This window comes from Uloborus diversus, chromosome 6 (genome assembly GCF_026930045.1).
Source record: "Uloborus diversus isolate 005 chromosome 6, Udiv.v.3.1, whole genome shotgun sequence".
Lineage (NCBI taxonomy): Eukaryota > Metazoa > Arthropoda > Arachnida > Araneae > Uloboridae > Uloborus > Uloborus diversus.
The window spans coordinates 87,126,504-87,139,399 of NC_072736.1; the positions used below are offsets into that span (position 1 = coordinate 87,126,504).

Sequence of the window (12,896 nt, forward strand, 5' to 3'; positions counted from 1 at the left end):
ACGTGAGGAGTCTTGCTAAGCATCCCTCACGTAAGTCGGGACTCGAATGTATTCGCTTCTTCTTCTTCTTCTTCTTTCTATTTTTTAAGCAGAAGCAATATTGCTAAATATGATCATTATTTAATTTTTTTTGCATAAATTATTTAACACTAAGTATTGTTTTTTAATGTTTGAAATTTATGAAAAATAAAAGGAGTGGAAAACTGAAATATTCATTTATTTTTTAAAAGTTGCCATTTTTTATACATTATCACGCGCGAAAGTCATAGGAAGCAAAAAATGTCCTTTACAGTAGGGAAGTTTTCGATTTTTCAATTTTATTTTTATATGATAGAGTAACATGTATGAACATCATTGATGAACAAAATTTTGCGATACGATAAGTAGTTTTTTTTAAAATTAATTTTTTAAAGTTCAAGCGTTGTGACGTCAAATGGCACAGGAAGTGCATTCATGCGCTCTTCCGCCGCGGGAGAAGCCGAAGGACGTGCAGTTGGCTTCGAAGACGAAAGGTAAGGCTTACCTCCTCGCATTTAACTCCTCGCGTTTCTGGACCATTAAACCTCTCATCCTCTCGGAAATATTCGAATACCATCATTGATGTTACTTGAGGGAGAATATTAGATTGTGCTTTAACGAATCCAGCCTCCATAGTGTGTTCAAAAGGATTATTGAATTTCTAAGAAATAAAAATATCGACGCGCTCAAAATGTCCGTAGCGAAAATAAGGGATCTTCGGCGGAAGGCTGCCTATTAGTGCCCTGTGACGTAAGCCCTTGACGTTTCAGAAAAGCGCACTTTTACGCGTGGATTTTTAAAAATTCATTAAAAACCAATCACGGTGTTTTAAAATTCGGCGATGGTGAATTTTTTAGTTTTGAGCGTCAGTTAACAATATCCAATAGTCAAAATATGTCCTAAAGTACCCCGTTTACAGTGAAGCGCCTGATTTAAGTTCAAATTCGATGCAGAGCATGGATTATATGCCCGAAAGAAACATCAAAATACATTCAGACCAGGGGCGGACTGGGTCCCGCAGGAGGGCGCCAGCGTTGCGTTGGTCTCCAGAGGGTTCAAAAAAAAAAAAAAAAAAAAAAAAAAAAAAAAAAAAAAAAAAAAGTGCAGAAAGAAAAAGAAAAAAAAAAAAACTAAGGTAAAAACAAAAAAGAGAGAGGAAAAAAGACCGATGGTACACAGATTTACGAGTTTAAAGAAAAAGAAAAGCGAAGAAAAGTCGCACAGGTTTGTAAGCGAAAAAAAAAAAATAATAATAATAATAAAATAAAAAAAGGTGTTCAAGTCTGGAGGGCGCATAGGCGGGAGGGCTATTCCGTCCCTGATTCAGAAGTGCATTCAAAAGAACCTAAAGCACACACTAAAAATTCATCTCCCCATATGCTTCTTTTTAGCCTACTTTTCAGTTAAAGTTTAAAAAAGAAAGAAAAATCATGAAAGAAAGTTTAATGCGTCCTAAACATATCGTTACAACAAATAAATACTCGTAAATAAAGCAAATAAGTATAGAAAAATAATAATAATAGTAATAAATGTAAAGCAGAGTATTGAAATAGGGAAATGTGTGCCTGTTGTCCAAGTTTGAGTGAATGTTCCGATTTGAACATTTTTTAAAATTTTTGTTCGAAAGATTTTGACAAGGACACCCATGTTTCATATTTTGATTTGAGCACTTTTTTCGTTCAATTTTGAATAGTTAAAGAAAGGAAAAAGATAATGAAATAAAGAAGAAAAATCGAACAGTGGCACTTGCGGTTAAATTTAAGACAAACATAAATCCCGAATTTTTTAGTTCCGGGTACCAACGGATCAAGGGAGAATTCAAGGGAGAGTCAAAGGGTCAGCTGACAAAAAATGACGAAATAAAGAAGAAAAAATGATGAAATAAAGAAGAAAATAGAAAATATTTTCTCGCCGATCGATTAATCTGCTAAAATTAGCCGATTAAAAATAATAGGTAATGTGACCGATTATCTGTTACGGTCGATGCATCTCTAATTTTGACCTTTAACAGTAAGGCCTTTTTTTAAAAAATTAGAATTTAAATCTCTTTTCCCTAAGAACAACTACAAATCTGTTGGGAGCTTTGTACATACATAGTAGTTAAAAATATATTTATATTATGAAGAAAAGAATTTAAAATTATTTAATGGGATAGTTAACGTAACTTTATCCTTTTAGGAGAAGCACGTGCCCCCCCCCCTCCTCCAATCTAATTTTGGTGTAAAATCTGGTTTGACCAAAGGCACTTGTAGAGAAAATAATAAACAATTGGTCATAGCACCGGCCAAAAAGATAAATAAATAAAATAAATACATAAAATAAAAAAATAATAAATAAAATAATAATATTGAAAATTACTGAAAACTCAAATGATTAATAAGCTTAACCAAATCTATTTTCCTCTTTTAATGACCCACGACAGGTTTTTTTTGGCTAAAATTATTTCAAATTACTTTAAATTTTTATTAAAATTCGGACCCAGCAGCAGCACTCTCTTGTTGGTAAAAAAAATATCAAACGCCTATATGACTTTTCCGCGCCATCATGACTTTTTTTTTTTCATGAGGTGACATTCTTTTAAGATAAAATATTTTATTTATGTTCTTTACCAATTTTCAACTATAGAACGAGTCTGGGGTTGCCGTTAAGATGCAAAGCTCTAAGAAATTCTGTTTTCTTCCAAAAATAAACCGAGTTATTTCTTGGGGAATTTAAATTGAAATTGCGAATTTTGAAAATTACCGCTCTTCGTGATCAATAGTTGTTACTGATTCGCAACTCCAACGAACTATAGGGGGCACTGAAGTCACTGTCTAATGGCGGAATTGAAAACTAAAACAAACGCACATGGTAACGAAGAAAATGCTAAAAGTGTTGTGATTTTTGTTCGTACGTATGATTTATTCGCTTTATTCTTTTTAAATTAATTTTCAAAGTCTTGTGGATATTCTGGCCCACGTAGAAAGAAATGAGAATTCAAGAAGCATTACTAAACGTCAAAGATTAATGCAAACTACGTAGTTCGTAGTTCTAAGCAGCTATTTCCACGATATTGAATTCGATATTTATCAATTCTTGATAAAACTAAATAATAATTGTAGCCTGACAAGAATAACAATTAATGCTAGAAAATTCAATGTGACATTACAAATTGTTATCGAAAGAAGATGATACTTTTTTGCCTTGCTTGGCTAGCGCTTATTTTTTTTCCATTTGTAGCTGAGTTATTTCTCTCGAATTCCCACATCGGTTCATTTCAAAATTTTCTGTTTCGATTTTTCTAATTTCTGAGTTACGATTTAATTGTGTCATGTTATGCAAATCATCAACAAAATTCTCACGGATATATGGTGGTAGTTTTCTTTTCAGTTGATGGACCATTATTTCCTTTCACTTATCGAATTCTGTAATCTTACTACCATTTTATTCCACTCATGATAAAAATTAAAAATGTTTTAACTAAAAACGCGAAATCTCGCCAAGGCTACTTTGCTCGCACTATACTAATACTATAACCCTAAACAAATTTGGCGAAACCTTTCAGCTGAGAATAAAAGGAATAAAGTAAATTCTTTCTCGGTTATTCATTTGTTCTACGATAATATATTCAAGAAAATATTTTGCATACTGTCCATTCCAACTAAATGCTGCTGTAAAATATGGTAAGTTTAATTAATTTCAGATAAAAAAAAAACCCATATTCTTACAAATTCATACAAAACAATAAATTTTTTACCTTGTATAACGTTATCCAAGGTTGTTAATCCAGAATTTTCGCTTTCACCAATTATTAAGGAAATAATGAAAACTAACATTATTTTGAGAAGCTCGAAAATACTACTAAGGGACGAATTAATTTCTGTAGCTGAAAGCAAACTAAGACACATCGATTGCGTTAATAAATACTCAGAACAATCTGCTTGTGTTTACGTCAACTGACAAACGTGGAACGCAACGTGGCAATGTTTAAGTTTCATTTGCAGTTTTGTAAATCACCGCAAGGTAGCGTATTCGAGCGCTGGAGTTCCGAATTGGTAAAGCCTTTGAAAAAAAAAAAAAACTATCTGCTAAATATTTAACGTTTCATATATTTTTTCAAACTGTAGAACATAACAAAAATATTTATTCATAGCATAAATTATTTCCAGAGCCCCCTCCCCCGTTCATTGAATTTTATATTAAAAAAAGGAAAGAAAAAACATCCCCTGCTTGAGCGCTTGTTTGCAACAGTACACTTTTTTTTTAATGATTTGTATAATAATTTTAATGCTAATTCTTCAATTTATTTGACTCGTCAGAAGTTTTGAGCTTTACATGGTTTGTTCTTTTTGGAAATATAAAATAATTTTTTGGTTAATCTTTATCTTTACTAATAATAAAGCTGAAAGTCTCTCTGTCCGTAGGATGTCTGTGACGCGCATAGCGCCTGGACCGTTTGGCCGATTTTCATGAAATTTGGCACAAAGTTAGTTTGTAGCATGGGGGTGTGCACCTCGAAGCGATTTTTCAAAAATTCGATGTGGTTCTTTTTCTATTCCAATTTTAAGAACAAAAATATCATAATATGGTCGAGTAAATTACGAAATTATCATAACGGGGAACCGTAACATGGGCACAAGCCAATTGGCGAGATACGAAATTATCATAACGTGGAACCGTAACATGGGAACAAGCCAATTGGCCAGAATATTCACCATTCATTATTTGTAAATATACAGGAGAACCAAAGGACCTTTTAATCTTTCTATTACGGGCAAAGCCGTGCGGGTTCCACTTACATTCATAAAATCAAAACCAAACCCAGTGGCCCAAGAGCTCATTGGGGCCAAGGCCTACTGTGCCTATCTAAGCTTTTACAACCGGGCTCTATGGTGCAAGACAAATGTTCCGGTAAGGTGGTCAGCGCGGCACAACCGAGGTTTAAAGTTGTCAAGCACGCTTGGTACTCATTGAATCGATTTCCTGAAGGGTTGAACGGCTGAGTCGACCGTGCCCAACCCAGGACTCGAACCCGGGTGAATACATTCATTGCTCTCCTCATAATTCTAAATATATATGAATAGATTTTTGACACAACACTGTCATTGATATTAAAATTTACGAATAATAACTAATATTTAGATTTTCGCTGAAAAAAGGGGGAAGAAAAAATAAGTAAGCAAATTAGTCTTCAAATGACAAATTGTAGGAATATTAAAAATTTATAAAAAGTCAAAAATAAATATTAGAAGAAAATTTCTGAAGCGTTACACGGACTCATCCCCCCCCCCCAAAAAAAGCGATATTTTACCAGAGACCACTGTATTTTACGTTTCTTTCTTATCAATTTCAGCTCCGAAGCGCTGTCCTCCGTTTTCCCCGAGCTAAAAGTGAGATCGACCTTGTTTCGAGAGTATGCGTTTGAACTTCTGAGTTGCGCCATCTAGTGGCCTCCGCTTTAAGGCCTTGACTCCTTCCGAATAGCTGAGCTGACTGTAACTGTAATGTTAAATTTATTAACTGTTACTTTAACTCGTAATCTGGAACAAAAGACTACTCATCGGTGCATTTTCATTGCGAATTATCACCGCAATTATCGTTAAAACTGAAAATATTTGTGTTTAAAATCTTCCGAAAGAAGTGCGAAGTTAAATGAAAGTATTGTAATGGCGTCATCCAGTGGTTCTGGGCCAAGTTCCTCCCGAGGTCGCGCTAGTGGGCCGTCGTCATCAAACTCGGAAAAGGACGGCAAAGAAAAGAGTGCTAATCCCAAAATGTCGAAGGCGCTGAACACTAGTATGCGTCGAATTCAAAAGGAATTGGCTGAAATAACATTGGATCCACCGCCCAACTGCAGTGCTGGGCCTAAAGGAGATAACTTATACGAATGGGTGTCAACGATCCTCGGGCCTCCCGGATCTGCTTATGAAGGCGGGGTATTTTTTCTCGATATCCATTTCTCCCCGGAATATCCATTTAAACCACCGAAAGTTACTTTCCGCACAAGAATTTACCACTGTAATATCAATAGTCAAGGTGTGATTTGTTTGGATATATTGAAGGATAATTGGAGTCCCGCACTTACTATTTCTAAAGTACTTTTGTCAATATGTTCCTTGCTGACTGATAGTAATCCTGCGGATCCTTTGGTGGGTAGTATCGCTACCCAGTATCTCCAGCATAGAGAAGAACACGATCGCATCGCCCGTCTGTGGACAAAGCGTTACGCCACATAAGTAACGCTCCCCCACACTTATTTCCTTTTAAGAAAACTTTCAGTTTGTTACATTACCTGTGCATTTGCTGAAAAATGTCTGCTGTGAGGCTTTCTTTCCCTACTTTCTCTCCTTCCATTAAGTTAAGTACATTGTGCTGTCTCACATTCAATTTGCGAAATAGGTTAGATTGTGCAGATGTTTATTTAAAGTGTTAGTATGTTTACTGTATGAATCCTTTACATGTTATCATTGCATTCATTTGTTGGTTTAAGTTACTAAAGTCATATTATTCCATGGTTCATTAACTGAAAAAAAATCTTGTGAGTTTGAATGATACTGTAATGTAAGTATAGCGTATTTCGTTGTGATGATGTTCAATCATATTTTCATTTTAGTGATATTAATTTGTGAAACAATTTATTGCTCAGCTGCTTTGAAAATACTTATAAGTCTGATTTTCCTTTTTTTAAAAAAAATGTCTTATGGGGTTAAATTTCTCGTAGATAATTGTAGAATTTAAACATTTTTGTCTTCCATGTTTTGTGAGTAATCAAAGCAAATGAACTGCTGCTCCTTTACTGTATCATTTTAAGTACATTCAATCATAGTGAAGCTAAACAATTCTTATTTAAACTATTGTGCTGATATCTTATTGTTTAATGTCTAAACAGTATTTAACCACCTTGCAGTTTTTGGCGAGAGTTATCTTCCATTTGAAATAACTGCCCAACTGCAGTGCTGGGTGGTTAATATTTTCGCATAAGTGTTCATGTTCTTCAAAAAATGTTAAGTGTTCTAATAACTATTCAAATTTAAGAGCATTGTTATTTATTATGGTAATATTCTTTTGCTCATAAAAATTTTTCTTAACTGAGATTTTAAATTCAAGAAGTAATTCTCCTTATATTATGAATTTGCATTTAATCAACTAAAAAGTGAGCTTATGTAGCAGCGACTTGCTATTCTGCCTATTTTATTGTAATCAGCATTAAAAAATTATTGAGGGTACTTGTTAATTACCTGTTGCATATAACATTCAGCTTGTTTTCTTTGACCTATATAATGATAGCTATTTTTGTTCACTGAATTGGTTATTGCTGTTGGTTGCTTAATCTTCATTGCATGGGCGGCTGGTGGGCAAAAAGTGGGGTGTCATGGTGTGAAGGGTTCGGGGGCAGGGCCATTAAAGCTTTTTCTTTCTGTAAAATTGGGTTATCAAATTAAATTTTATCATTAATTACTAAATGACTTCTAAAAAAAAGTTCCATTCTTTATAAAATAACACAGTAAGCAAAGTCCATTTATTAGGCCAAAACCATTATTAGGAATTTTCAGCTTTTATTGCGTAAAATAAATCAATTCATCGAGTAAAAATCATTTTTCATTCAATCTTTAATTTTTTACTTTGAAAAGTAAAGTAGCAGTTGCTCTCCTTGTACAAGCCGCCTATGCTTCTTTGTTATCAATCTAAAAGTATTCTTATAAGTGTTGATATAAAATGCCCCTATATTTGACTTTTAAAGTATAAATCTTTTGAGTTAACCTAACATTGAGTTAGATGGCTTATGAACTGCATTTTTTTTTTTTGTAAAATAATTTAAGCCCAACTTGTAAGGATTTTTTTTTTGAAACCTTGTTTTTTTTTTTTTTTTTGGAGTTGGGGGGGGGGGGGAGAGATATTCTTATGGACAAATGTTTTCCAAGACCTAAAAAGAATGGTGTTTAATCTTTTTTCAAAATTCATCTTCCTAAAAGAAATCTTATGAGGGTAAGTAATCACTTTAGCTATATCAATCGTACAACCCTTTTTTTTTTAACTCTCAGAAAATATTAGCAGCAGTGTTGAATTCTTGAAAATCAATAACTTTTTTTTTGTCATTTCATTTAATACAGTCAAACCTTGTCAGTGCAAATGTTTAACTTGAAGTACAGTGAAATCTTGTCACAACAAACTTCTAGAGACCTATATTTTTTCATTGTAATGAAATTCAAGCAGTGTAATGGGAATTGAATTGCAGCTAAAGATTTTTTTTATTCATACGGATATTTCTTTGTTTATATTCCTTATAACAAAATACATGAAACATTTATCATAGTTCCATGAATTTTGTGTTAACGAGATTCGTCTGTATAAATGATATTTCACTCATGAGTAATAAATACAGTGTAGAAATTTTTGAAACTATTTTCTAAATCTTAGAAGCAGGAGCCAAGTTTCAAGACAAAGATTGTCTGGACAGACCTCTTGTTTATTTATTATTGTTGGAGGAATCTTATATTCTATTATGAATCTGTTTATGATAAGCGATATCTCTGCAACTATATAGGGCAAAGATGTGATTTATTTTGTAAATTTCACCGTTTCACTGAAAATTCAAAAAATAGAAAGATTTGAGCTGCAACGTTAGTATAATACCTCCGAATTTCCCCTTTAAAACAAACTTTAAGAAGCTATATTTTTTTCTCTCTTTCACCAAGACATATTAAACTTAATAAATTTCAAAAATATTTTTTAAAATATAAAACAGTACTCAGTAAACAGAGATTTTATCAAGAAATTTCGGAACTGTAACTTTTCTGTATTTTACATCCTGATTCAAAAAAAAAAAAAAGCATTAAATTGCATCATGTGGTTGTTAGCAAATTTTTTAAATTTTTTACTAATAATTTGCTATAAATTTCTTTTTTCCGTTATCAGTCTCAATGACATAAAAATAAAAAGTTTAATTCAATTGGCAACGATGATTTGCGCATGTTGCTTTTATAAATCGATATGCCAATGGATGAAAATAATAAATCACATTTATGTTGAAAAATAGCTTTGTGTTTTGCTCAATTACTAATAAGGGAGGAAAAAAGTTGTTTTAACTGAAAAAGTTTCAGGTCTTTCAGGATTAGGGCCTCATAACCTAGCATTTGAATAGTATTAAAATGTGATAACTGTAATTATTTTATATTTTTTTGTCAGAATTGATAAAGTACGAATTCGGTGAAGTCTGTCTTAAATCTTTTCAAAAAGTAATATTTCCCTATCGTGAAAATTAAATCAGTAATTTAGCTTTTTTCTTTTTGGTTTATAGAGAACTTAGCTTATATAGTGGTGGCCATTTCAAATTATTAATTATAATTACCAAGGACTGAACAAATAGCAGTAACTGATTGCTACATTTTCAATGGTTACCGAAGTTTCAAAATTTGAGAGATTTTCTTTTTCTCATCAAAGGGGGAGGGGGATATTTGTCCTATCATTAATTGCAAAATGTTTTTGAGGCATGCATCACTGTCAAACAAGTGAAATGCCTCTATTGTTTTGTAGTAGTAGGCCCAAACAGTGTGAAATAATTTCTTTGCATACCTGTAGTTGTCCATTCTGAATTTAAACTATCACTTTTATCTTTTGCAAAATTGGTATTTGTTAAAAGTAATATAGTCTAGCTCTGATAAGTTGACTTCTAAACTGCCGAGGCTGAAACAAATGTTCCAGTTGTTAAATTGGTGCTGATGAAAGCTGCTTTGAGTTATAATGATTATTGACTCTGTGCCAACATAAGAACTTCTCTGCTGTCAATCCAAACATAAATGAGCTTATCCAAAGTCAAGCATCAAGTTACCAGAGCCACACTATACAACTTAATTATTACGTGAACTAATTCAATTCCACTTTTACTTTAAATTTAAAGCATAAAATTTTATTTTGAAATTGAAATGGAATTCAAATAAGTAAATAAAGTATGTTTTGTCTGTAAAAATTGCAATATTAGTGTCGGAAGTTTTCAAAATAAGAGCTTGGCACCTACATTTTTTGCCATGGTCCTAAATTTTTTCAAAATTTTATCAAATCCTGATAATTATTTTCTGTTCCAATGACAAAACATGTTGTACAGCTTACATTCTAGTTTGCTATACTTGGTTCCATCATAATTTTTAAATGGCCAAATCTAAAAACAAACAATTCTGATTAATTACATCTTATAGAAATGCTCTGCAAAGAAATAGACCGCAGCTCATCCAAAAGTAAGAGTTATTTCCAACTATGAATAGATCAGTGGCTTAAACCATTTATCACCCTTTATTTTTCGGTACATTTCTGTTTGTTAACAAGTTGTCATTCTGCACTAAAGCCACTATATTATAGGTGCTGACGCGTCCGACATTTTGGTTCCAAAAGTTTATGCATGATTACATTAGTATGGATGTGCAAACTGCTTTGACGTCAGGAAATGGTGTCTGAGCACTTGATGTGATTCACAAGAAAGGGATTTTTTTACCGATAAAGAATTTCGGAGGTTTTCCGTACAGAAAAACAATTAGAATTGCAAAACCTTTTCTTACACAAATATGAACATTTTGTCTGTCACATCATTTTTAAAACATGTTTATTTTACTGTCTTTCATTTAAAAAATTTTTAAAAACTGCGGTTAAGCGCTAAATTTTTATTTGGCACAAGGGATGTTTATCAAAACCTTCTTTGAAACCTAAAAGGTTGTAGTTTATTTACTTCAAAAAATTAATACCTTAATTTATGAATTTGGGTCCTATATAGGGTTTTTTAAAAAAATCCCTATTGACATTTGAAAAATCTTATTTTTGTCGTTATATTTACTTTTGCAACGTCACGAATTTGAGTAAAACAGGATCTTACTAGATAAGTCTGTACATGCACCTGATTGATTTTCTGGCAATTGTGTCGATGCCAACATAGAAGATTAACACCGAAACATATATTCTGTTCCTGTATTTTAAACCTTAATGTTATTAATGATTTTGTTCATGTAAAAAATACTGATGGATATTATGCTTTACATGGGAACTGCAAATGACAAAGCTAACTGAGAAACTATTTTACAATCAGTAATGTAAATAAGTACTCGTTAGGCGTATTTTGTGACCAAAAATTTTGGTTTGACAGCCAGATTTCCAGTCCTCTAAGCTTTTCTTTCCTAACTCATTTTGATTAAGACCTGTGATTGGCCCGAATTATAAATTTGAAAGTAATTTTCAAATGTAATCAATTTTGTCCTTAAAACTCATTTCCTTTTGTATATTTATATGTTATTGACAGTGTTTAGTAAAAAAAAAAACATTAAGAAAAGCACCTAGGTTCATTTTGATGCCAAGATTTAAATTATTATTTCTGACACTGGTTTAAATGATTAGAAATTCTGCTCACCCCAACTGTTAATTCTCTGTCATTATACATTTTAGTGCTTTATTCCTCACTTTTGAAACAACTGCAGTTTTTTTATACCTAACTTCCTTAATCTGTCCTTCAAATAATTTAGCATTATTCTTTTGACCTCACCCCCTCCCTTTCTAAACTTTCTATGATAACATTCGTAGTGCTGTAATCAAATGCACTGTTGAAATGAATTAAATAATGTGATCATATATTTCATCTGCAATCATAGTAATTAGTTGTGTCAATCTGCATCTATGGATAGTATGCTGATCATAGCCTGAAAGGGTATTTATTTGATGTATGTACTCATTATAACATCAGTTGCATTCAATGCTCAAAAATTCCCTTCTATCTCTTTCTGAAATTCTCTTGCCATTATTTAAGAAATTTGTGTTTGTGTACGTTGGTGCATAATATTCATTATCTAATTTATTGAATTGTGATTGAACTGATTGCGTGAAGATACTACTAAACAATGAACTGAAATTAATTTTCTAAGACATTTCCTTTCTTTAATGATGTCTCGATATCAAGCAGTTTACAGGTTCAGTAGTTATTAGCTTTTCTAATTTTGTAAGGAAAGTAACTGATATATTAAAAATTCAAATACTTTTATGTATTATGTATAAAACCATGAATTCTTTGTTTTGAGAAAAGGTGAACAATGACATTTTAAAAAGAAATAGATCACTTAACAATTTGATGGACAGTCTGCATCTTAAGCAACTTCCACCATTTTTTAAGTTTAATTTTACACTTGCTGCTAATAGGATGTGTTTTGTTTGCTTCTTTGCGTCAACAGAATTTTACAGAATCATATGTACTGCTTCTTCTGTATTTTTCTTTGAAATGCATTGCTCTATGGTTTAAAAATAAAACTTTTCTAACATCTAAATAAGTCTCTTTATTTAACGTTAAAGACACTTTAAAAAAATCATATGTATTTGTTTATTTCTAACATTATCTTGTTGGATGCCTTCTAATCTCTTGGGCTTAGATAGATGACTCAGTCAGTTATCAATCTTATTTATCAATCTATTTTGAGGGCTTTTTTTATTAATAAAATTTTTGTTACACTGACCGATCATCCATGGGAAAAAATGCAACAATTATAAACTGCAATAATATTTTTGTGTTTTCAAAAATTTGGGTATATTAAAAGTAGGTACAAATTGTATGTTGTAATTAGGAGATACACCTGCATACTTTATTGAAACTACAGCTAAATGTCCAACATATTGAAGATAAAGAAAGTTAAGAGTTGAAGAATTTTATTACAGTTTTTTTCAAACATATAGGTGTTGGACATGTTTCAAAACTATTTCAGATTTTTAATAAAAATCTATTTGAACTCCTTGATGAATGAGGCTTTTGATTGAAAAATGAATTCAATGAACATAATTTCTTTTGAATAATAATACTACTTTTACTTTTGGCCAAAAATATATACAATGCTTGGCAGAAATTAAAAATCAATAAATCACTGGTGTTACGAGACAGA

At 32.0% G+C, this 12,896-nt stretch overlaps 2 protein-coding genes across 2 annotated transcripts in view; both read left to right on the forward strand.

Annotated features, from left to right (window-relative positions):
• Positions 1–12,896, forward strand: part of LOC129224856 (roundabout homolog 1-like) — a 264,554-nt gene that overhangs the window by 211,534 nt on the left and 40,124 nt on the right.
• LOC129223836 (ubiquitin-conjugating enzyme E2-24 kDa-like) lies at positions 5,513–12,287 on the forward strand. The gene has a single exon (XM_054858195.1). It carries the CDS (start codon positions 5,664–5,666, stop codon positions 6,231–6,233), a length of 570 nt encoding a protein of 189 aa, XP_054714170.1. The 5' UTR covers positions 5,513–5,663; the 3' UTR covers positions 6,234–12,287.

What these genes read in the sequence shown, in the direction of transcription:
- LOC129223836 (XM_054858195.1), top strand. Translation starts at nt 5,664, where the DNA reads ATGGCGTCATCCAGTGGTTCTGGGCCAAGTTCCTCCCGAGGTCGCGCT.